The 26,537-nt window shown below is 38.8% G+C and overlaps 1 protein-coding gene across 2 annotated transcripts in view; it reads left to right on the top strand.

Annotated features, from left to right (window-relative positions):
• The window catches only part of ARHGAP10 (Rho GTPase activating protein 10), a 154,544-nt gene that overhangs the window by 104,631 nt on the left and 23,376 nt on the right, over positions 1 to 26,537 (top strand). For both annotated transcript variants that reach the window (XM_086464762.1, XM_086464761.1), the window contains exons 19-20: positions 9,664 to 9,814; positions 25,701 to 25,863. In XM_086464762.1, coding sequence (XP_086320888.1) covers positions 9,664 to 9,814; positions 25,701 to 25,863 — 314 coding nt within the window. The remainder of the gene's footprint in view (positions 1 to 9,663; positions 9,815 to 25,700; positions 25,864 to 26,537) is intronic.

Genomic DNA, 26,537 nt, shown 5'->3' with positions numbered 1-26,537 from the left:
TGCAGACGTCCGCCTTCTTGATTTGCCTGCGTTATTTCCAGTTAGTTTTGGGAAACTTCCATCAACTTTATATGTGAAATTACTTAGTGAAACAGGTCTTCTCTTCCACTGCCCACAGGCAATGTTCCTAAGTAAACAAACAGAAATAATGATAAGGGAGTGGAATTTGGTTGACTAGTATTTGCTTCGGTCTTGATGGTAAGGGTGCTGTGCATGCGTGTGTGGAGAAGTCCTTATGGAGAATGCTCATGGAGATGTTCTTAAATAAAATTTTGTTAGGCAAAGAAAATATTCTGTGAATGCTGCAGGGGGTATGGAGAGGGGAAAGGTGGTTGCACTCCTGAAGAGCTGAAAAAGTAAATTCTTATGCAGAAGCTGTGTGATGTAAGAATTATATTTTATTGCAGTTTTCAATGGTAAGTGAAGTATTGAATTTACAAAGTTTCTTTTTTCATTATATTTGCTAAACTGACCTGAATCCCATCCTGTCTGATCATTGCTCATGGTTAATAGTGCAATATGGGCTTCTGTTTTTGTAGTTAGTCTTCCGAATTCTGGGAAGCTTTTGCCTTATCAGAGAGGTTAGTGCATTTCAAACCATTTAACAGATTTTTGAATAAACAAGACGTGGCAGTCAGCTGATAACACTTTATTTCCCATATTTTCTTGTGCATGCCATTTACACTAATGAAGCATCAGTACCTTATGGCAGAGGGTTGCTGGACATATAAATGAAAAATATGTTTTTTGCCTACAAAGATCCTACAGTCATAATGCAAGATTAAAAAAAAATGTGTTTTAACAAAAACAAAGAGCAGAAAATATTGTACAAAGCAATGATATAAATCCTTGTAATGGCAGCAGGGAAATCTGTGGAGAAAAAAATGCTGGTGAGGCTGCGTGGTTGGCCACAGTTGGAACAGTGTTATTTGCAAAGATTTTGAGATTTCATTCTGATGCTTTGTACAATGACAATGTGGTCGGGGGTCAAATGTAGGTTTTTAGTCTCAATATATAATTAGTTATATTTCTGTTCATAAATTTTGTAGAAAACTAGATGTGACATTTATTTGTATTTGTATGTGTCTATAAATGTTTATATATGCATATTGATTACAGATGAAGGGGAGGGATCATGTTTACCTGTGGTGTGTTTGGCCATGGTTGTTGCTTTTGCTGGCTCCTGACGTCGGTTTGTAAGTGCCGCCTTTCATCTTCTCAGGACTTCTCACAGTCTTTGCAAGAGAAAATACATGGAAACATTCTCCTTCTGCATTATTTTCCATTTAGTAACTAGGAGTATGTTATGTTTTAGAAAGCTAGGTAATTAGATTGAGTATTTAATCTTTTAATTTGAAGACTTTTTTTTTCTTTTTTTTGTTAACAAAACAAAGGTGTTATGTGTTGCTGTAATAGGGAAGGGCAACCTTTTTAAAATACTCTCCTTGGTGTGAGTTACAGTAGGTGAGCATAGAAGAGAAGGTGAATCTGCTGTTTCTGCTGGTGCAGTGGACCAATGTCTGGAGCCCGATATATGGTTAACTCTCTCATTTCTTTCAATGAATAAAATGGATTGGTTGATAGCAGTGAATGGGCTGCTATCAGGAGCGTTCTTCTCATGAATTGTTAAAAGGTGGAGTGAGATGTGATATGGTGGAAGCTGCAGTCTTTGTATCAGGAGTGCTACTTTTAGAAAGGCTGAGTCAACAAACTCGTAATTCGCAGGCGATCAAAGGACACACGTTTTTAACCTTGTGTTGTTTTTTTTTTTTCCTTTCATCCTTTCACAGCTGTCCTCCAGACTGTAATGTCATGTTTTACAGGCTATGTTTAGTTTCTTCATTAAAGCTCAAGCATGAACTACATGATTCAAGGTAGTCAGGCCAAATGAGTTGCCATGAGCATCTACAGCTTCATCAAGTTTGTCTGAAAATTCCCTCGGTTCTTTTGTCGTTCTTGTAGTTTGTAGTTTGTCCAGAGCTCTAGTTCCTTTTGTATTAAGAGGAACAGATAGCAGATATTCCAATTTTAGTATGAGATTGAGACTCACAGTGTCCACAAATCCCTAAAAGCAGTGTTTCATTTGGTTATGGGTAGTCAGGCTGCTAGGCAGATGGTCTCAGCAAATGATATCTTTGCAATGAAGAAAAGGCTGTCTTGGATGGATGTATTTATTTATTTATTTATAAAGCTCTGTGGTTTGGCTTACAGCCAAGGATGTTTCCTGTTTCTAGTTTTAACCCATACCCGGTTACTTTTCAGGCTGCATCCTCTGTTGCGCTGTAACTAAATAGAGTGTGCCAGGAAACATCAAGAGCATTATTGATGCTTTCTGGTTGGTGGCCCTCTAGAGGCTTAGCTTCAGGTATCTTTCAACTCTTGATCCGATTTTCTTTCTTTCTTTTTTTTTTTTTTTTTTTTTTTTCCAAATACAATGATTGTGAATATTGTATAAAGGTGTTTTGTGGTTTGTAGTGGAATTCAAGCCTGAAAATCCAAACCCTCAGAAAATCTGCATCCTGTGCAATCTGACAGAAGGGAGTGCTCAGCAAATCATATTTTACAGTGTATAGATCCTGAAACACAAAAGTCAGGATAACTACTTCGAGGCAGGCACACCTGTAGTGGAGTGGACACGATGGTAACCTTGCGGAGGTAAGTTACTTAACAATTCTAATTAAGCTGTGGATAATTTTTATTGAATATTTTGTAAACCTTTTTCAAAAATATTTCATAAGATTTTTAGAAATAATTCATTTTATCACGTTTTGTACACAGAACATAGATTCTACTTAGATGTCAAGAATTTCTAGTGCATGTGTCTTATATTTATTGAATCATGCGGTTTGAGAACCAGAAGAAATGGATCACATTGACTAAAACCAGAAATGAAACTGGTTGATCTAACATTGTCCATAGAAAAGTAAAATGCAAAAAAGTAAGAAACTACAGTAAAAAAGATCAATTTTTAAAGATTTGAGTACACTAGAGTACAAAATTTTATAAAATCGTTGAATTGGTGCAAAAACTCAGTTTTGAAATAAAACTTGCGTCCTAGCTCTCCAGAAGTTGACGTTTTGTAATTTCTATTGTGATTAAATTTTTGATAGCTCCAATTAGCTTCTGCAATCCCTTCAAATAGGGTAAAAAAGAATCTAGATCTGTTCATCTTACTGATTGTGGTTTTTACTGTTAAAAAGCAGATTACTGTTAGTGGCTAGTGGTTACAATTAGTGGCTGAGCTATTGCAATGTATTTTAAGATGGTTATTTTCACCTTGCACTTCCTGAAATACTTATATCTACAGTAAAATTATAACTTGACATAAAAGACATTGTTGCTTTATGTTTGCAGCAAATGGCAAAAAGAATGGCACAACCACTCTCTTCATTATCCTGAGGGAAAAAAGCTCAGAATGTCTATCAGGGTAAGAGCATACTGTGAACCGCTAAGACAGTTGGCCTCTCTTTTTTTTTGAGCCTCTCTGATATAAATATTTGGGTTTTGTTTTTGTACAGGTTGCTGGATCTAACCTAAATTGGGTTTGCGTTACATTGAAAAGAAGCTAAGTCAAGAAAAGGCCGTGGTGATGATAAGTTTCTCTTGCACTATCCCATTAGCTGCTAATTTATCAAATAGTCTTTGATCAGCGTGTATTATAGCCAATTGTCATGAGAATACAAGGAGTACTATAGCCATAAAATGTATAAGGGCAGAGCAGTTTGTGGCCTAGGTGGATGGCATTTTATGTTGTTCAATAAACATTAGTTGACGTGCCTGTGTGTGTTTCTTTTATTTACCAACTGCAAATCAAGTATGTGTTGAAAGGAAGTTATCCAGATAAAAACTCGTACTGATGTTGTTTTTGCCTTGAGAAATACTGTCCTCTAAAAATTATGATTGTAGTGGTGGAGGCTATACCACTAGCCAAATTTCAAAGGATTTGGAGTGACCTTGCAGGTTCTAGGCTCCTTTGCATTAGACGGTGACTTCTGGTACTCTGATTTTTGTTCCTGTGTTTAAAGGAAATAGATGCGTGTTCTGTGTGGTAGGTGTTATGAGAGTGAATGGGGGCTTTGTCTTGCGACAAAATCATGGCATAGCTTTAAGCTGTTAATGATTTTTTATAAGTTTATCCTCATTAGCTCTATTACTAAGCCTCCAGTTTTTTCTCCCCTCTTTTTCATCCCACTTTGTCCTTGCTGTTTGCCTCCCACTGATTTTTTAGAGGAAATTTTAATTACCCCAGCGATACAAAGCAGACAGAGATGACCTGATGTCTGGGTCTTTTTCTAAAGTGATTCCTGGCAAACATACTGAAATTCATTAATTAGTTCTGCTTGAGACCAGAAAGAACAGATCAGTATTCTCTTGTAGTAGCAGAATCTAATCTACATTTCCAAGTACAACTATACATCTAGTCATAAACTTGTGGAATAGGCCAAGTTAAATCCTCCCAGCCATGGGTTTTTTGAATTTCTAAAATCGGCTCTAGTAAGAGCTCAGGATCTAGAGTCCAACACTGTTGTTGCAGATTAAGGGGAATCTGGCAAAATTCCTTGGGCTGCTGCCATGTGGATCTGCCGGTAGAATACAGTATGATAATATGTTGAATTTGGCTCATTACTCTCAAGAAATGCTTCCATAGACTTTGTGGGACACAGATTTAGGAATAGGGATGGTCTTGGGCTCACTGCTCTAGACAGAGCTGTTATTAGCAATGTATATCCAAGATGGTTTGTGGTTTGTTTAGCCTTGTAAAGTATCCATTTTGTACTGTTGCATAGGGAGAAATAGATCAAACATACTAGTCTCTTAAATTTCTTGACAAGAGTCTCATCTTTTTTTTTTGTTGTAACTTTTACACTGCCAACTTGAAGACTGATCCACCACTTCATTCAGTGTGCACTTTTGAATTCTACTTTCATGTAAGGTCAGACCTAAACAACCATTTAAAATGCCGGACTAATTGGGATAGGACTGCCTAACAGTCGGATTTGTTGCTTGGTAAAATTTTGGGTGCTGCATGTGTTAGTCTTCTCTCGTATCTAAATTGTTTCACTTAGCTTCCGAGTTTGCCCCCAGGTAGGTTAGTAGCAGGATGCCAGTGCTTTTGAGAACTAAATTGTAGAGAACTGATATTCTAGGAGTCTGATGCAGTTTGGCCACAGTCTCAAAAACTGTGTAGCACTGGATGTGACAGTGAAGTTCTTAAACTTTTGAGGTTGGTTTAGTACATTTTTTTTTTTTTGCTTCTTGAATGAGGTAATTCAATGAGCAGACTTACTTCATGCTTGTCTTTATACAGGCTTTAGTCTAAACTCTGGTAACTTCAGCAATCCAGATGAGTGTGATGATGGTACATCTGACTTTTACTTGAAGGGAGGCTTTTTTTTTTTGGAGTAGCGAAGAGATCTTCTATTAAATACCATGTTCCAATCCTATTCTTGTGGGAGGATTTCCATCCAATTGGATGTGTGTGGTTGCCTTGCCATGCATCTGATAGCAACAGCTTGCAGTGCAAGAAGATATTCTGAAACTTAGTCAGGGGTGGTCCCATGCTGTTGTGCAAGTCAGTCGAAACACGGCAATGTTAGTACCATTTCATGTGCTCACACTGTGTGTGTATGATTTTTGAATTCCATCTTTTGCTTGTAGGCAGTGTGCTTCTGACCACAGGTCACTCCCAGCAGGCGTCTTTTATTATCTGTGAAACATTTATACTTAAATTGCATTTAAATAATTAATAAAGCTAGAAGAAAATTTGAATAAAACCAAACCCAAAAAACTTTTCTCCCCACAACTGAAATAAAGCATGCCCCCTTCCCCCCATTCTCAGGGAGAGGTTATAATGCTTCTGTCGGTGCAGCAGACAAATATCCATTAAGGCATGATGAAAAGTACTTGTCTATTTAAGTGAAAATCAAGAAAGAGAAGCTGAATGCTGTATGTGCACCTCTTAGGGCAGAGGTTGACCTTCTCCTTGCTTTTCAGATGCTTTCCTTTGCAAAACTGTGGTACAAGCTGCAGCTTTGGCCTGCAAAAGAAAGAGATTTCTGCTGCCGAAAAAGCAAGTCTAGTTATGGATGAGCTGTACTGGATTTTCTTTTCCTACTGAAAAGACAAAAAGAAAATACTGAAGTAGGGATGAACACATGTATGAGCTGCTTGAAAGAGCAAGAATGACCCCAAATACACTTTTTTTTGTGCAACACATGAGGGCAGGATGTTTCTCGTTCCTTTTATATAAAAAAAAACTCGAGTGATCTTTCTAGTGGTGGTATCATGTGTGGTTTTTAGGGGTTTTGTTTGTTTGTTTTTGTATGTCTCAGAATCCTGCAGGGCAGTTAGTGGTACTTGGTGATTTCATTGTGGAGTATGACAGTTTGTCTCAATTTGCTCTGCATGGGTGAATTTGCTCTGCAGATAGTCAAGAGATTGTGTTCCCTAGTTTGTATCTATCCCTTTCTTCTCTGTGAAGACAGATACTGAATGCAAGCACAAGGAAAAAGCTTCTACAGCTTGTAACATTGCATCAGAGAGAGGCAGGAGTGAGAGGATGGAGTTTGTGTGGACCCTTGCCCTGGTCTCAGTGGGTGTGGAAAAGGAGAACAGGTGGCCTTGTGCTACCCAGGAGCTTTCAGGAGGTGATCTCTGCTCCCTAGAAAGCATAGGCTACTTAATGACCTTATCCTAGAAATTAAACTGCCCTACTAACCTGTTACAAGAAGTAGTCAAGAGCAGAGTGAGGTAAAACAGAGGATGGGCCTGATGCCTGCCTGAGCGTCTTCTCTGCAGAAGGGAACTTGACTGCCTACCATCAGCCCAGCACTGTGACTGGGTAGCACTGGGTTGGGCTGAGCAGTGCAGTTGGGAAACATTTGTGCACAGCTCTGCCACTAAAAAAAATTAAAAGTAGATATGCATATCTTGACAGTGAAAGAGAGGACTCACTACCCCTAATTTTTGATTTATTAGAGGAGAGAGGACTATTCTGGGCAGCTTATAACTACCTGCCACTGATATCACTGAAGTTAGCTAGCATATGCTGGACTGCCAATGTTTGAAGTGTGACTTCACTGCTTTCTTGTTATTTCTCCAATTATTATTGTATAGGGGTTTTTCCTCCATAAAACAGAACAAACCACCATCTTTTTTTTTTCACGTTATGGCTACTTGCAATTAGATATCTACTTGGATTGTTACCAGTCTCCGATTCATTATCCTGTTGCCTGTCTGGCACTGAGCATCATTGAGTAAGGATCACCTTTATGGTTTTCTTGATTCTATTTTGCTTTTGTGACTCTTCCAGTTTCTCATGCTAATAGTTTTAGAAGAGTATATTGAAATATTTGTGAGAGACAAGGAAAAAACACTTAAGAACTTTACTGCAACCTGTGCAAGTCACCTGAATGCATACAAGAAAGCTCATATCTTATGAAGTACTCCCAGGGAATACTTGTTCTTCTGACCATCTTTAATTTCAGTGGAGATTTGTGGGTAAGACTGTACAAATAAACACAGCTGCAGAATGTGACATAGTAAACATGCTGAAACCTCTTGGCAGAGAGTTGTTTACCAGAGAGCCCAAATGCAACACCTAGTCCATGGAAAAGATGGCATTGAAAGTTTTGGTACTTCTGAATTTTTTAGAAGCAAGTATTTATCCTTAAAACTGCTCAATCTAGCCTTGTATTTACACATAAGGGGGCAGTATGGTACTGTTAGCCGAGTGCCATGTTAGGTGCACATTAGATTTCGTTATTGCATCACGTTTTAAGAAATGGCTTTAGCACTCTGAACACAATTAGAGCTTTGTCGCTGTCTGAGAGTGCTGCCGTGTCTGTACTGGGGAGAACCAGGTTGGACTGTTTACTTTCTTCTTTATAAACATTTTGTTTTTAGAGAGTTCCTTGCACTATTTTGGCACTCTGTCGTAATCCCTTGTTCATACGCATGTGAAGGAGTGGGAGCCAGTTTTCTTAACACTGGTATGGGGAAGTTCAAATTATATCATTTTACTTCCCCACAGCAACATTCACGTATTGGGAAGGAAGGTAGTATTTCCACTGGAGCTTTTCTTTGCACACCATCTATAGGCTTCTGGCCCACTGCTGCCCAGTTTTGGCAGTATGATTGTTCTTCCAGTTTTAATGGAAAATGGTGTTTCTGATTACTTTGTACCAGCACAGTTGTCGTCTTGCCAGTACGAGACTGATGATTAGTGGCTATAAGCCAGTGTATAAGTGGGTTCTTGGGTCATTGTATTCTTACGCATGTTAATATACAGGGTTAACAGGCCAGAATATGATGGTATGCAGAGTTTCTTATACTTTCAACATGATGCTTTGAGTGCCTTACCACAGCATGCTTATGGCATTTTTCTCACCTGTAGAGGAACCTGGCTGGCTCTTAGCTTCATGCTGCACCTGGCATGCCCTGTAATAATCCAAAAATGTGTTATCTGTAGTGTCTCTTTATACTTTCTGCATGAACTTCTACTTCATAAAAAGCTTCTGCTTGGAAGATTCATTGCAAGTTTATAATATTTCCTTTGCAGTTATGTGGCAATGTAAAGTTGCAGAGTAAAAGAACACTGTATACTGTTTCATTATATCTTGTTATATTACCTTGTTGCGTTGCTGTAAGGTACCATACAGACACAGAGCTTTTCTTGTAAAGCTACTGCTTGTGTTGTTCTTTATCTCTGTATCTGCTGGTTTGTCTTTGATGAAATATGTATTAAGCTAATTTGTTCATGTGAATCTGCCATGATCACTTGTAAAAGGCTGCTGTTAAGTTGTACATCAGTATACTCATACTTTTCTATAAGGAAATCAGCATCATTAGACTTCACCCTATATGTGACAGTTAAAGTAGAAATGCTATCAGGTTGAGCAAATCTGCATTGCTGGTTAATCCAGAGAGAAATGACATGGTATTTTCTATGGAGTGGTGATATGCCAATGATCATGACTCAAAAGATAGCATGATGACAAGAAATGCAATCTTTTTCATGTGCATCTTTCTGAATAACATAATTTAGTATAAATGTGAGACTCAATATGCAATAGTTAACTGAAAAAAAAAATCTCACGTGGTATGTTACTATGGTATCTCTCACTAAAAACCCCTTCCCTCAAAATTTTCCCCTTGCTCTCTACAAGAGAGTGATTTTTTTAAAATTAAAATGGCTGGTATTATAACGATATCACAAGTTTTGAAAATTAAAATGGGTATTCTGGCAAAATTACAGGTCCTAGCTAAAGCTTATAAAGCTTTTTGGTTACTGGTTCATAAAAGTTAGTATCCTCCTTTTTCCCTTTCTCCTCCATTGTAGCTGGCAAGCATGGCTGCAAATATTTTGTCTTTGGATTAACTGATTTGCAGCTTGGTTAATGTTTAGACAGTGCTCTTGCTTATTTTCGTATTTTATTTATTTATTTATTTATGTCTGTGTGTAGGTAGGTATTTATTTATTTATTTTAAAAGCACTCATTAAAAACCCATAGCATACTCCCAAACTTGAAGGAATGGATTTTTGGCTCCTGCCTGCTTTGAATGAAATCCAAAACAAATGTTGTTTGATAATGGTTTACAGTTGCATTACACAGGTTGCTCTTCGTGATAAATAATTAACACCCTTTGTGTTCTTGGTTGCAGATTTTCAAAACCCTGCCTGATGCCACTTTCCCTGAGCCAATCTCTATGTCACTATCTCCTCCAAATGCCCCACCAAGGCAATCAAGAAGACAAGGACAACGTATTAAGAGGCCTCTGGCTGTTTACAATCTCTGTCTTGAACTGGATGATGGTAAGATGTTAGTAATAATTTCAGTCTTTGCAGCAGATGGGCTGTATGTCCTATCTTCATTAGGTGTTTTCATTTGCATTTCATTTGTATACGTGTGTGCATGTACATGCATGCTTGTTTAATTGCTTTGGAACATGTAAAGAAGCAAGGAGAATACAGAGAAAGGACAGTGTAGAGAGTATTGTCCTGTGACATATGTTTGTTTGAAAGTAGGACGAACTGTCTTAAATATGCTTTTCCCCTCTAAAAAAGAAGCAGCTCCTCTTTCTTTGGGGAAATCTCTCTGACCTCTACTGAAGATTATGCAGCCATAAGATAAATACAGAGAGAACTAGAATTAAAGCAAGTCCTTTATGAGAAGAGCTAATGCACTCTACAGTTAAATTCATCTGGATTAAAGGCTCAGGTCACCACTGCACTGGAAAATACTACTACTTCACTTGAATCTTTAATACCTTGATGTAACTAGCAGTAAATACTTGTAAACTTGTCTTACTGTTGAGAAGCAAAGAAAACAATAATCTTGCTTTTGCATGGAGTCTGCAGTAGCAACATAGAGTGAGGCAAAGGGTGTATAACATCTTATATATTTTGACTGTTGGCCAGAAACATAATAATTTTCCTGAAATTTCATTGCCTGGGGGTATGTACAGTACTGAGAAGGCGAGTCAGGGCTCATCTTGTGCTACAGATTTTCTCCACCCTATTCTCTTTCTTCCTCCTAATGTTGTTAGTCAATTGTCTTTTCACATGAAGAATCATGGGATTAGGGCACAAAGTCCAGTTATCAGCAAGTGAAAATAAACAGGAAGATTTTGAGCTCATGCAGTAGTATGAGATTCACTGATGAACTGTCATTAAATCAGTGGTCAACTGTGGTTGATTTTTTTAAGAAAAGAGTACAAATACCTTTTAAGTGTTAATAGGTGTTAAATGCAGGTTTTAGAATAAACTCAGGACCATTTATTGTCTCAAAGACAGTTTTACAGAGTCTGCAAGAAATTCAGCATGCCTGCCATCAGATTTAATTCACCAGAGATACATAATCTCTGTGCCTTTCTTTTCTTGCATCAAATATGAAACTTAATGCCTTGACTAGAAGGTGTTTGAGATGCATCTACTTAAAAAGCTTAAGCTGTGTTAATTTGAATAATATGCTACCAAAAGCTAAGAAAGCTCTTAAGCTGTATCTGCAATAATAAATTTATCCCCATTTTAAAAACAAAACAAAATTGAAGCCACTTGGAGTTGTTTACATCTAATTTTGAATGCGAATCCCAGAAGGTCACAAGAAGTACCACAACTTCTCCAATTCCATGCTGCAAGGTGTGCACTGAGGACCTGACCTTGAACCTAACAAAGAAGACAGAAAGTACTTGGTGGATTGCTTTTATTGTAAGAGACAAAAATACAGTGTTACTGTTGAAAACTGTTATACATGTTCAATTTCTCCTAAATATAGTCCATATTTTTATCTAATTCGGGCATCTCAACAAAGAACAGAACTGGAATTGTTAAAGGCTGTAACTGTTATATATGATACAAAAATTTGGTACTTTTCTGGGAGTTCTAGTGTGGTGTATTGCAGAATAACCTAATATGTCATTATGTGTGGTAGAACTGTGATGAAGGCTGAATTGCTGCAGGTGAAGTCACAGTTCCAGGATGGATAGCACTGAGTTTCAGTGGGATCTGAAAATAGTATTTTCCCTTGTAACTTCTAGAAAAACATTCTCTGCAGTGTCTCCAGCTGCTACAGGAGGTAGTTGTGCTCTCAATCTGTTGTTGCTAAAACTGGCTGTTTGTAGATCCCAACTATGTGCTAATGCTTATTTTATTTGTGTTTAGCCAGATAGTTGTGTCAGTAAGGTAGTCAGTAGTTGGTGCAACGGTTGTTTGGCCCATGTGCGGTGTGCATGGCAATGCGGTACCTTGAGCCCAACCGCATCATTGCGTTATCTGAGGAACTACCCCAATGGATACAGGGTGCATAAATCAGCCAGGCTGATTGATTACCTGGTCACTGAGTAGAGCTCAGTGCCTCCAAATATGCGCCGTGGCCTTCAGTTACTTTGTTCTTTGGAGAGAGGGGGGAAGGAATAAAAGTGAGCCTGGGCTTCATTCCATATTTACCTAGTTTCTTGGCTAACAAACGCATGTTTTATAAGTGCTCTTTGGAAGATTTTATCCTCTGTGTGTTTTTAACAGGAAATTAAACATTAAACCCCTTCCCTCCCCCCACTTTATTCACAATGGCATGAGTTAAGCACCAGGCGTAAGCTAGTGTTTTGTATTTCCTGAATATAGCAAAATTATCATAATCTTGTTTTAAACCAAGTAGCTGATACATATTTATATGTAAATATATCTGTAGACAAATATATCTCTGAAGTTATTGTAATTATGTATAAATGTTTTCTATGCCTTGAAACTAGAAGTATGTTGGACACAAAATCTCTGTGCTGGAAAACTTCTTGAGTGTGTTTCTTTTAGGATTGTTATGCAAACCAGGAAATTGTTAGAAAAGCGGAAACAAGTCTTTAACTATCAGCTGCTCCAGGGAGTTAACAGGCTGCAGAATCCACTGCTTGAATTGGAAATGCAGAGTTCAGGCCAGCTTTTCTTTTTAAAAGCATGTTTGCAGTCGGGAAGCTTCTTGACTGCACGCAAAATGCGTGCAGCAGCCACCCAGAAAGGACTGTAAGTGACATAAATATTGATAGATGTAATAGCTGGAGAACACACACACTGAGAAAAATCTTTATTTTGCCTTCTAGTAATTAGCTGTACCGAGTTCTGATAGTGCATAGATTTTCCTTGTACATGGCAATTAGATGATTAAACCTATTTGCAAACAATTCAAGTATATTTACTACTGTAAGGATCTTCATTTCCTGAAAGACAAACTTAAGTCACAGATGATACTATTTTTCTTTCAACTTCTTTCCTCTGTGGTAATCCAGTTACTAAATTTTCACTCTGAAGTTTTTCAACATCTCAGTGTCTCAAGTAGAACTAGGCTTAATGGGGAACTCTGAGCTAGTTTCATACATGGCTTAAACCCAAAGGTCATGTTTCAGCAAAATGCAGATTTGTCTGAGATTTACATGAGGATAATTTCCAGTTTTCTTGCCTTCTAAAATGAAGACATAGGATTTGGGTTTGTTTCTTTTCTTTTTCTGAAAATAGCTTTTTTTTTTTTCTTTTTCCCCCCTTCTACTGTCTGAATGAATCTTCGAGTGAATTAAGTAGCAATGCAGACACTCCTGTGAGTTACAGTCTTACAGTCTCAGCTATGTACAAATGACTTTGCATCCTCCCTCTCCTCCCTCTCCTCCCTCTCCTCCCTCTCCTCCCTCTCCTCCCTCTCCTCCCTCTCCTCCCTCTCCTCCCTCTCCTCCCTCTCCTCCCTCTCCTCCCTCTCCTCCCTCTCCTCCCTCTCCTCCCTCTCCTCCCTCTCCTCCCTCTCCTCCCTCTCCTCCCTCTCCTCCCTCTCCTCCCTCTCCTCCCTCTCCTCCCTCTCCTCCCTCTCCTCCCTCTCCTCCCTCTCCTCCCTCTCCTCCCTCTCCTCCCTCTCCTCCCTCTCCTCCCTCTCCTCCCTCTCCTCCCTCTCCTCCCTCTCCTCCCTCTCCTCCCTCTCCTCCCTCTCCTCCCTCTCCTCCCTCTCCTCCCTCTCCTCCCTCTCCTCCCTCTCCTCCCTCTCCTCCCTCTCCTCCCTCTCCTCCCTCTCCTCCCTCTCCTCCCTCTCCTCCCTCTCCTCCCTCTCCTCCCTCTCCTCCCTCTCCTCCCTCTCCTCCCTCTCCTCCCTCTCCTCCCTCTCCGCCCCAGAGAGAGAAAGACTGTTAGCTAGAATAGGGAGTTGTTTAGCCTGTTCTAAAAATGTCATTGGGTCTTATTTTCCATTTGGACAATCAGTATATATCAGAAGAGCACTCTGTTTATATTCCATCTTGAGGGCAATGCAGAGTTTTGTTCCCTCCCAATTTTATTTTAATTTTTAGATACTTTTCTTGTCTTGTAGCAAAATAAGCAGTTTAATCTTTTTCTGTGGCACAGACTTAGAGATTATTAAACTATTTTGCAGACCTACTAGAGCAACATGGCAAGAAAAGTCCTGTGTAAGGTAGACAGTATAATGCTGTCTATCAAAGATGACCAGAGAGTCAGCATGAGTTGCATAAATCACACCTGGAGTCCAGAAATGGGTTTTGCATGGCAATTTGTCCCAACTACAGAACAACTGGTTTTCTAAACAAACCAAAATACACTTCTTAAGTCACTGTGCTTGCTGATGCCTTAGCCCATTTGAACACCCTCTAGGTGTCAAGATTTCTCACTGGCACATACATGGACGTGGCACACTAATGTCATACAGGGGACTGCTTTGTTTTGTTTTTAAGGGGTTTGTCTCCTATCCTTCTGCTCTGGAACTCAGGAGGCCTATGGGGTGTTTGCAATAGATTTCTGCTGCTGCTGTAAACTACATATATTTATAGTGCTTTAGAAAAGAGATTCTTGTGTAGAATTCTAAAATAAATTAAAATTAGAACTGCTACTTAACCCTTTAAAACTTTGTGCTAACTTGTATTACCTTCTGAAGTATTTTGGGAAACTAAAGTATGAACAGTATGTTAGTGTTGAATAGGAGTAACTTTTCTTGATTTTTTTTTTTTTTTTTTTTTTTTTTTTTTGGTGGGAATTTGAGACAGTATCTTAAATTTGGTGATAAATTAATTTGGATGAACTACTGTGGCATTCAATTAAATTACTTCATCAAAGTAAAATGTGATACATGTAGTGGTTACATAGCTTCCATGCAGTATTCCTTCTCCCTCCTCCTCCCATCCCTTCCTGCCCCAAACAAATAAGTAAAAAACCATAAACTTCATTTGGAATTGCTGAATGTAAAACTGGATGTTAGAGGAAGCCTTGGATTTACAGTAAAGAGTCTGGTCTTCAGGGTTGGAACAGCCCAGAGCTGCAAGGTTGCAGGTGTGAAACCTGGCCTTGAACCCTTTCTATTTCTGAATCTGCTGCTTGGAAGTGTTTCTGTAACCTGGCACATAGTAGGGGAAATGGAAAGAAAAGCAGCTACATAGGCATATCAAAAAGCCATAAGGGCTTGCAACACTTGCTTACAAAGCTATTGTTAACAGCTGACCAGAACACACAGCTACGCTGTTATAAAATAGGTGCACCAATATTGGTTGTGAGGGGAAGATCAGGATGATTGCTGTTTGCTATGTAGAATTTAAGGTAGTTTGCATTTCATCTTGCTGCAAGAATAGTTCCTGCAACTCTGTGATCTGTCACAGCTTTTCCCACCTGATGGCTCAGAGTAGGATGGGTGCTATACAAAGTAAAAGTCTTTTTGAGCCACTGACAGTGAGGGTGAAGCTTTTTCTTAGGTATGTATAGGGTCCCAGTTTCATGTCAGGTAGTTGGCTTTTGCTTGGGAAGCTTTAGGTCCATAGCAGGTACATACTTTCTTGGAAGTATGGAATAATTTTGGTCCACGCTTTGTACACACAATATACATTGTTTGGCCATTGTTACACCTGTGAGTAATCTACTTGCTACAGCCTACTTCCTGCACAGTTATCTGAAATAAAATTTAACTGTCATAATGTGGTAAACATCTTGTAACTTTTATTGCTTTTCAAATAATGTATGTAAAATCTTCATGGTTGGTGTGAGAATTGCCGTAGTATCATCACCAGTGCTTATCTGCTTTCACTATACGCAGTCTGGAGGCTGTAGAAGTGTTCAAAGTAAACACCTCCACATGCGCGCGCACACACACACCAGGAGTCAGAGGTGTAGGGAAAGGGAATATGAATAGACTTACAACTAAAATCTGAATTTAAAGAAGGAATGGGGAGTTCAGGAGAAAGGGTCAGTCTTTCCTTGAGGCCAGGCATTATTAAAAATCTCTGATCTGCTGTAATAATCCTTCATCCCTTTAATTCTCTACCTTCTGCACACAGACATGCAAGGGCACATAATACTGTAAGAAGGCCAATTTGGCATGCTAAAAGCCATTAATCCCAGGCATGGAAGTCACTGACGTATCTTTGCTACATGCCAGCTGTGCCCTGGCCAGCCTCTTGGTTGAAAGTCAGTGCTCTCACCCAGCACACAAGAGTATAAGTAGAATGAAGACTTGAAGCTGTTCAGCTCTTCAGTCAGTGTCCTGTGGATAAGAGTGTGCATTTCACAGAGTAAGGCATTTGCTCACATAAGGTGCTCTTGCTTCCCTCACTGCTGACATGGATAGGAGAGAAGATCTTGTGGGGGGGAGGTGGTGAACTTTCTGAAAGGCTGATATGCAAGTTAGAAAATATGATTCCTCTTCCTGTTTGCTTCTGCTTTGTCAGTGCTTTTCATTCCGTCAGAAAAAAAAAAGTATTCTTGTTCCTCCATTAGTTTCTGGAGGTCTTTGTCCTATTTGATCTTCTTTTTTCCTTTTCTTTTCTGTTTTCTTTTTTTGAAAGTTGCACTTAGAGCAAGGTGAATTACGTTACTATCGCTTCTTTCCTTCCCAGCTGTACTTGCAACTTGCTGAAACAACAGGGAGATTGAAGGAGTGCTTAGGGGAATATATGGAGAAGTAATTGTGGTGGGACTAGCTTGGGTAGGGTTGCAGTCTCATCTAAGACTGCTTGACTGGAGCCAAGCAAATTAGCCTCAGTGACCATGTTAGTGGAATCTGCAGGTAAGAAGATGCATGATGCCTGGCAAAGTTTGGTTATCCATCTGAGCAAGTGGGTTTGTTCTGAGCAAGTCTTTTGTTCTGTAACGGGTGCAAATTCACTGACGATGAGTGAGTTCACTTCTTCTGTCTCCCCTGCTGTTAACACTGCTTGGCTCTGCCTGCTTACTGCATGGCCTCCTTCATCAGTCTCTGCAGCCTCCCTTCCACAGGGCAGCTGAGTCCAACCCTGAGCCCTCGCCAGATGTGCAAAACTAAACCAAACCAAAAAAAATTGCACGCGTGGACATCTAACCCTGGAGTCCGAGAGGCATGGATAGTGGTAGAGTAATCCAGGCACAGAAGAAAATGTTGACCTAACTACGCTGACGTAACAGACTCTGTCTTGCTAATTGCTTACTTTTAAATCATCAGCTGGGAGATTAGGAGGTTCCTCAACAAATATGTCACCTGGATGTTCAGTTAAAACAGCTGATAAAACTTCCTTAAGGGCTGCTTATCTTGTTTTCAGTTGGCTTTTTTAATAAGCCATAGGCATCCTTCTTTGTTCATCTCTCCGTTGAAGTCAGTTATGGCAAAAAGAGAGAGGTGAACAAAATGAGGAAGGAAACACAGCCAAGTGTCAGCAGCATACTGGAAATGTTTCAGAGTGACTGTCTCATGAGAGACCCGTCTCATACACAGTGTGAGAGCAGCTAGTCATTGTCATTATCCAAGTTCACTGTGGGTTGTGGAATTATTGGTAAGAAATTTCTCCTTTTAATAAGTTATTGGGAGTAATTGCAAGTGAAGTAAGCTAAATAGCAGTAGAAGAGGAGACAACAGCATGATATTATTTCTGTTTGACAGCTCAGGAAAAGAGTTTTTGAACATCTTACCTTTTTGGGGGTGGAAGGATGCTTACAGAGACATTTTCCAGCTGATCAGTGGCTGAATTGCCTAAAGAACAGAAAAGAAAAGGAAATGTGGAAGAATATTTTCATGGGCTTCAGAGTTTTTGATGCCATTTAAGAAGTGCTGCTAAATTAGGGAACTTTTAGCCCTGATTATAGAATTGTACCACTTTTTGATCTGCTTTGGTTTTTCACAGTTCTCATTCTCATTGGTTAGACTAGAGCTGTTCTGTTGGTAGGTTTCAATATAGCTCTGGACTGTGGGTGAATGTTGCCTGGACTTACGGAAACCCAAACCACTCAGTGCTACCTACAAACTATGAAAACTGTGGGATGATCCATTTACCTTATGATTTGTTAGAGTTTTCAGGAAGTAGCTTTGGTTCATCACTGCATTATTCAGCCATGAAATTATTGTGTGGTATCTGGCCAGCCTGGTAAGGCTGGAGGTTGTGTGTGGTTTTGTGCCAAGCAAGCTTTGGTACAAAATGAGTAATCTTTGAGTTTAGATACTGCTATTGGTATCACAGTATGCACAAATCAAAAGAAGAACCTCTCTGCATGCTTGTATCTAATTTCTGTTGTGTTTAAAAAATTTAATTATGTGATATAAATGAACACCCCAACCTTGTATCCATGACTCTGTCTTGAACTGTTTTTCCACAGCTTGAGGAATAAATTGGAGTTCTTTACCCATTTTAGTTTTAGCTTGCTCAGCAAAAGGCTTACCTACAATTCTATGTGTCTGTGGGGTTTTATTGACAGAAAGAAGTAATCCAAGCAATATTTCTCCTGAATTTTGAGAGAGGACCTGCAGTGAGGGAGATATTTATTGAAATAATTGCTTGCTATTACAAGTTAAGTGTATGTCTAAGAAGATGCTTGTTTAAAATTGAACTTTGCATTTTAGAAATGAACAAAAAAGTATCAAGAAGGAGGAGGGCAGGGGCATGGTCCCAAAAGCTCACTTGCCCCTAAGTAACTTGCAGATGAGCACATTTCTTTCCCTTTCCTAGCCCCAACTCAGACACCCACCTTTTTGGCTACAATTCCTGAGTTGCATCAGCCAGTCTTGAGGCAAATTCTGTTTAGTGCAGCTTCCTCCTTTTTCTGACGTATCTGAATTGTTACGGAGTTGGGAAAAACAATCTAACAATCTTTCTACAGGAAAGCTGCTTGTGCATAAGATACACATGCTTGTACATGCACATATTTGAAAAATATATCAAAGTTGGTCTTCATCTAGTAAAAAACTGTAGCCAACTCTAATAGTTGCGTTAATTATTTTGTCTGAGAGAAAAAAATAGCTGGCATAGAGATCTAGTTCCTACTGCTTGTGTTTTAAAGGTAGCATGACGCTGGTGGATATGTGGTCTGTCTGCCGTCCATTTGCTCCTTGAAAGCTCTATTTGTTTTAGGGTGTATGAGTCTATGATGTCTAAATTTATGCAAGAACTAACTGCATACTAAGGCAGTACTGCAATATATAGGATTTGCTAGACGATGAGGATAATGGATACTTTTTGATAATGAAATGCGGTAATATAAAGCTACTTTTCTGAGTGTTTACAGGATTCTGACCTCCGAAGTACCCGTTATTCAGGAATGATGAAATAACTCTTGTTTGGTTTTAACATTCTCTCTGTCTATTTTTAACCAAGTAATAGATCATTATTAGCTTGCTTTTCTGTGATTTCACCTTAGTTTAGAAACTTAAGTGTTTAAACAGCACAATTGCTGTAGTCTGGAGGTGAGTAATAAACGATTCTGTTGACCAGTTTCAGTGGTGTGGTAAACAAAAGTACAGTTTCTTAATTTATTCAGAAACATCTAGATGAGTTGACTTCATTAATTCAAGAAACTAAAAATTCGTAGAAGAATATCTCAGTTCACCTGGTGCTTGGCATGATTACTGCACGATTTGTACTGTAAATAATGAACAAAGGATGGGGCCCTGCATCTAGAAAAGGCCATTCTTGACTGCAGAGTCCTCTGATCACTGACTGTCACATAAAGCTTTCTCCACTAGGGTTACGTCTAGCTTTCCAGGAATGGCTGAATGCTTTCCGGAGCGATTGGTACTTTTTATCATGGGATCACTTAAAATTTAATTAACTGTGTGAGATGACTTCTCCTTGGTTATGTTTTTTATGCCTGTTTTCTGTGGATGCTGAAGTTCTAGCACATGGAACTAAGTTCTCGTTTGGCAGAGGATATTTATGATACTCATATTTCTTTTCTATCCCTGATCTCTGTGATTCGTATTAAAATGAAAACAGTACATACCCACAAATTGACATAAGAGTAAAGCTACTTTCTACTTGGTTAAACTTCTGTGTTATTGTGGGAAGTTAGCTGTTTATGGTGAACGAATGTTTGTTATCTCGGAGCTGGATGCAGCTGTAATGCTGATGAGGGAGGATGGGTGGCTGCACAGCACTGCAGCTGCTGCTTCCCCATCTCATGGTGCAGAAAATGTCAGACCTGAGGGTGGTAATAGGGATTGTAGCATCTTTAATTTACTCTCCTCAATAATTCTCCCCATCACCCCTTGTCTATGACTAGCCCTGTGTTACTGTGTCAAAGTGGAATAAGACTTAACTTTTATCCTCTATTTTGCCAAAAGTTGTGTATCTGACGGGCACGAAAAGATATACGACAGTTCTGTTCTTCCCATTCTGTATATCTCAACAGAAATTGTCATATATTCGTCATTTACTGCAGAAGCATTCACTTTCATAAACTATTTTCATCCTCTGACTACCGTGAAACGATAGACATTGGTTATAATGCTGATGTTAAAGATTAGTCTGTCTTTTAATAGTAAAGTATGTAATTCTTTTGTTTACAAAAGAAAAAAGTTGCATGAAAACTCTTGTTACTCAAGCAAGTAACTGATAGTGTTAGCTCTCTAGTTTTCGTAGTTTTTATTATAAATGTTTTTTTCTTATTCAGAATTCTTGGAGGAAAGCAAGGATCTGATTTTTGACACTGCCAAAGTATTTCATTTTTTTTTCAACTTCGGATGCCAACAAAAAATATTCTTAGACTAGCCAGATGGAGAAGGGAGAAACAAAGGCAACTGGGAGGCATGTCATGCTCAGTTAGGTAGAAGCTGAGTTCAGATTTCTGGTACAGAGGGTCTGATAGCCTTTACTATCTGAGGCTCATCCAGACGAAAGGGAAAAGGAGTTGAGGGTTACAAATTTGCTAGAGAGAATGTAGATGAGGTAAGTCTTAGTCTATACAGGTAATTTCTTAACTTGTGGGGATTTTTCATTATGAGAAGGGGTGACACAAGGCAACGGGAAAGGGGATGGAGGAAAGATATTTAAGTTAGAAACCAAATGGTAGGTAGTACCAGCTGGACACAACCAGTAAATGGTTAGGATCAGCCTAAGCTATCTTTATTTTCCAGGGCTGGTCTGAACTATGAACAGCCGTAAAGGTAAAGCACAGGTATCTGTTGCAGAGGCACAGTGCAAGTTCTAAGGCTTGGATGAGTGTTGTGATTAGAACAGTGAAACAAAAAGATAATTTAGATGACAATTTAAAAGGATCTGAGCAGTCAAAAAATTTAAATAGTATGCAAAAGGTGGTGAGAATGTGAAACAAGTTTTAACTCTGTTGAGAGTAAAATTGGATATTACACCTATTTGCGTAGGAAGAGGAGATGAATTGTAGAAGCAGTTTTGTGGCTATCTAGACAGATGGCCAAGCTGAAGGCCAAAGGCACTCAGAGGCTTCCTACAAATATAAAGAAGAAAAAGTGTAGAGTTGATGGCTGGAGTGTTGACAAAAGTTTGTGAGACATCATACAGACTTAGTGCTTTTATACTGAGAACCCTCATGTCCTTCATCTCTTTTGGCACTCTTTGGCATCCAATGAGAAGTGCATAATGGGAGAGAAAAGGGAGGGGGATTGACTTTTTTAGGAAGAGAAAATGAAGGCACCAAGAACACCAAACTGTATGCTCAAAGAATGATAAAAATGAGCTTTAAAAGAAATCACATCTTCCCTATTTTGTACTGTAAGAGCTCATTGAAATTCAAGTGGTAGAAAAGAAGAATAGGAAGTTTCTGGAGCTCCTCTTCGAAAGGAGCTGTCAGTCCGATGTGGCAGTCAGCCTTTTCATAGAAGTGGGAAACCTGACAATGCTGCTCACTGGAGAGCAATGTTGGAGGTAAAGAGGGGTGAGAGGAGAGAAACACTAAAAATATTGGACTATCAGTATCAGGGAGCCCCTGAATTCTGAGGTGAAATGAAAACCATAAAGCTGACTCAATTTCAGCAATGTCCTTAACACACTCTTTAACAAACAAAGTGTCGAAACTGAAAGGCTTTTTAATCTCCAGCAGTTTAGGATCTTTACTGGCTCCACAAAACAAAATACAGGAAAAGGGGAGGGGGGGGTAGGGAAGAGGAAATTGCTAGCAGTCAATATATGTTACAAGTTTTGAAGATATGTTAGAAAGAACTTAGCTATGAAAATCTCTGTGGGATTTATAATCGGCAGGATCAAGCAGAAATCTTCACAGGTAGGCCTGTTGCAAGGTGAATATTTTGAATAATGGGAAGCTGTCTAACTTGTCCTAATAAAGTTCTCTGGTCATGGGGTTACATGGATTGGCAATGTTAATTTTTAAAACATCTTCTCGCATGCTGAAGAAATTTGAAGAAACGGGAGGAATGCTAGTGCCGTAGCAATATTTAGAAATGTAAATACAAATCCTTGATGATATATTTACATATGGGACAAAGTTAGGAGGAATTGCAAATAATGACAGTGGCAGTTATGTAGGAGTTGTGGTCATGTGCTAAACTGCACCCAGTCAAACAATATGCTTGGTCATATTGAGAAATAAATTTACAGATTTTAGAGGAAAAACATAGCCCATAGCTACAGAATGGAGGACTGGAGGACTCTGCTAAGTCTCTTAGTCACAGTGGGCTGTCAGCTTTTCATAAACTATTAAATTAAAGCCAGCCACGGCAAAAATGTGCCAACCTCGGATGTACAAACAGGGGATTGATGAATAAGAGTAAGTGGTGGAATTAAGGCTCAACCTGGCACTCGTGGGACCACAACAAAAAATCATGAATTCAGATCTGATGTACGCTATTCAGAAAGAACTCTGGGAAATTGGAACAGGTTTGTAAAATGGTGCCTGATTCAAAGACTGCAAAATCCCTTACAGTAAGGGATTTAGTGTTAAATTTATAAAGGAGATCATTGAAATATCTTCACACAGCACAAAAGCTGGATATGAGAGATACTGTAATTATTAGCAACGCATATTACATGGGTCATGCCTGAAAATAAAGCCGAACGAAGTGAAGTACCTTGATTGGCAGCCGACTGATTCTCCGTTACCTTTAACATCTGCTGATGTCCTCAGACAAAGACTCTGTGAAAGATACAGTTTGGCCCAACAGGAGATGGGCATTAATCAAAAGCAGGTTATTAAGCTTAATAGAGAGATAACTAGGTACAATTTTAAGGCGTCTGCCATGTACAGGAATTTCTATAATTTCTGAAGTTAGCAGAACTTTTTGTCACTGACATACATGGTAAAATCTTATTACTGTTGAAATTAGAGCAATGATACTATATTTCAAAGACTTAGGTTTTGAGTATATCTTGGTTTTAATAATGAAAATGTGCTTAGATGATCACTAGTCATCTGTTTTTGCAGTTATACATATTTGCCTTTTCCTGAATAAAGGTATTGTTTTACTTTACAAAAACAGATAATTGAAAACATCAAAAATGTAAAGTATACTTAAACTTGTTTTTAAAGGGTTTTCACTTAATCCCGTAGAATTTAGCTAGTGTTTTCCTGTTTAAATACCTGATTTGGTTTTGGTGTTCAAAACCCAGTCTTATTCTTGAGAGTGCAATGATTATTGACTGTGAGAAAACACTGGCTCAGGAAGGAAGAAGTAAAATTTGAGGAAAGATTTAACACACAGTTTCGTTTATGATAATGTCAAATGCAATTGCCTGTATACTGCAGTCTCCAATGTAGACCCTACTGTGCATGACTGAAGTGTTTAGTACTTTTTTAGTTTTCCTGTGCTTTGAGAAATGATTCAACAGAAAAACCTCTGCTTTCTGTAGGGAGGTGCGGTGAGATGGCCGTATTCATAATATCGAAGAACAGATTAATATTCCTTTCTACTGCTGTTTTAGTAATGTTAAGTTAATGGTTGAGGTAAACGTGTTCTTCTAATATGGTGTATGTAGTTTGATAATCTAGGTTGCATTAATAATACTACTTCGAAAAGAAATTGTGATGAATTAAAAGGACTTAAGTCTATTTAGTTTTAAGGAATTCAGTTTCTTTATAAAGTAAAATTGCAGTATTACAGTCTAATCTCTCAGATCTTTATCATTGTGACATATACGTCTGCAAATGAGATGTAATTAATTAGTTTTTACCTGGCACTCCTACGGTTCTCGTGTCATGTCACGTAAACGTGAGCAGCAGCATCGTGGCCTGGGTGCAGCAAGGAGGTGTGAGGTGAGCAGGATTGGGCTGGAGTGCGAGTGACTCACTTTCCCAGGTTAACGTTCTCCTCCACAGAGCTCATCATACTTTGTTACTACAGGCTAATTGAGATTCCTAAATTAGCAACTGCTTTAGGGAGAAATTTCCAGATGATCACTTTTATCATTTCGGTGTCATTTTACTCTCTAGGGAAGTTGTTCTCTGAGAGTTTCTGGGAGGGGTGAAGATGAGATGGCTGGGGAAGCAGGCAAATGCTTTGTTAGCTTTCTGCTTTTGAAGCAGAAGGAATTGGTCTGGTTGAGGCAGTAATAAAGTTGTGAGAAGGATTTTATCCAGCGAAGATGGCTTTTCATTGTCCACATTTCGTTGTTGTTGCGTTTTTAATTAATTAAGAAAAAAATAATAAATGAAAGAAATCATTGCAACAGTACTGCTTAGCTTGATGGAGTAGAATTAGGCTCAGTTGTTCACTGTGCAGGTACTAATTCATTTAGAATTAGAAAGTAATATCGTACGGGACTTCATCTTGTTATGTGCTGCGTATAGGAGACACAGCTTGTCAAGCAAGCACAATATTTTAACAGCTTTTGATCATATTGTTCTGATGCTGTGTTAGGACTTGGTTGTTCATTTTTTCCCCACAGCTTTTGCCCCTGAAGGAGCAGAATGTTTTACCAAGGCTGTGGGTAATGCACTTTAGAGGGACTTTTGTGGGGGTGTTATTTAGCAGGGCTGGGGCCATGTTCACGAGTGCTAGTGGGAGTAGGATGGACAGAGGAGGAAAGGAAAGGATGCCGGGAGCCTTGTAAAGGGTGGCTGGAAATGACCCTTATTAACTCTGAAATATTAATATGCTGAAAACAGACACAGGACTGATTGGAGACTGCAGGCTTAGCTGTGCTGGACACTTTAGTGTTTGCAATCATCCTTATTTCATACACCTCCTTTAGAATTTATAAAATGTAAACTGGTGTTTAAATAAAAAATTAAAGGGGAAAGCTATGTGGGTGAAGGTTAGCTTTTCAGTGGAGAAAGTGCTGTTTGGCTGGATGTGTCAACATGGTTTGCAGTGAGCGCTGTGACACACTGGTAACTTTTACTGTCCATGGGATGGGAATGATGTTCCTTTAATGTTTCCTTAAGCAATCACATCTGAATGTGTTGCTTCCTGAGTGCTATTCTAAGAGTAGCCTATGAAACCAAATAGTAGACCAGAATACAATGAGTTCTTTTAGAAGTAACACCATTAAAAAGGAGTAATAAAGGTAACATTCTTAGGTATGGCATGTTTATTAGAGATCTGCTTATTCTGACCTTTCTATATTTAATTGTTTTGTGGGATTGTGCCTATGGTACTTGAGAGCAATCGTTTCTTCAAATGTGCATTAAATTATATTTAGAGACTTTGTTTTTAGAGAGACGTGCAAATGTGTATGGCCTAAACTATTTTGTTTTCTGAAGTGATGAATTTGTCTAACAATAACCCCCCAAAACCTAGCATTTCTTCCACATAAAACACATGTTGAAAAGGGGACTGGAAACATGTTGTGTTGTGAAGGTAGCCTGATGATAATGATGGGGGAAATTGTGCAATGTTACCTTTTGGGGAAATGCTGGAGGACTGCTTGTCCTCCAAAATATCCTGTGGAGATGGGACAGTAAGGTTTCTTCTTGTATGTATTTCAGGACGTTGTTACCAAAGCAGCGGCAGCTTTGGCTCAAGAGCAGATTCTTTTAGTATCCTTCTGACTTGTGCTCTCTTTTCTAGCTGACAGTCACAGCTGTCCCAGAGAAGACACCCCAACTGGGAGCATGGATTCTCTGTCTTCCCAGTCTCCGACACCTGCCTTCTCTAGTAGCCCCCCTGGGCTCTTGGATGGAAATCACCTTATTATGGACAGCGGAGATCTTGCAGGCTGGACAACAAATCTGTAAGTAACCTGAGTATTATATAATGATTTTTCCACTAGTATGATTGTGTGTTTTCAGTTTGGTGGTGAGTGATTTTTAGAAATTGCATATAATTGTGTTTGTTTTCTTCTGCTATGAAAAGGTATGTGCTTACATGTTGTGGTGGAGCTTAGAGCCATTTCAAATGTTTGTAGGAAAGAAACGTTCTTTTTCTACAGAAACCTAGTGAATGTTACTGTAACCTGTTATAAAACTTCAAATGTTTTTTATTTAGGCAATGAATATATAAGTTACTCTCTGTATGATGTATTACCCTAGTTTTATTTCAAGACAGTGTTAAGCTATACTTAGATGCAGGGATATTAAGATTTAGGGCCAAATTTTAGGTTTGGATAAAAACACTGTAATGAGTGTGTGCTCAGATGCTGCTGTCCATAAACATTATAATTGTTAATCTTTTCTTAACAAATTAAATGTCAATGAAAGTGCAGTCTGTCACTTTCAGTAGACTCTGTACATGTTAAGTTTTTGAGCATGACTTCAGTTTAGCAAAAATTGACTTTGCAATGTTAGTCCTATCTTTGTAATACATATTCAGGCTTGATACACAAAAAGCTGAACGTAACTTGTATTTTACATCAGAAGTTGAACTTGAATTGCATTCTCTGGTTTGCTATTCATACAAACCTTAACA

The sequence above is a fragment of the Leptosomus discolor genome, chromosome 4 (assembly GCF_034619465.1).
Source record: "Leptosomus discolor isolate bLepDis1 chromosome 4, bLepDis1.hap2, whole genome shotgun sequence".
Lineage (NCBI taxonomy): Eukaryota > Metazoa > Chordata > Aves > Leptosomiformes > Leptosomidae > Leptosomus > Leptosomus discolor.
This window is presented reverse-complemented; position numbering and strand designations above follow the sequence as displayed.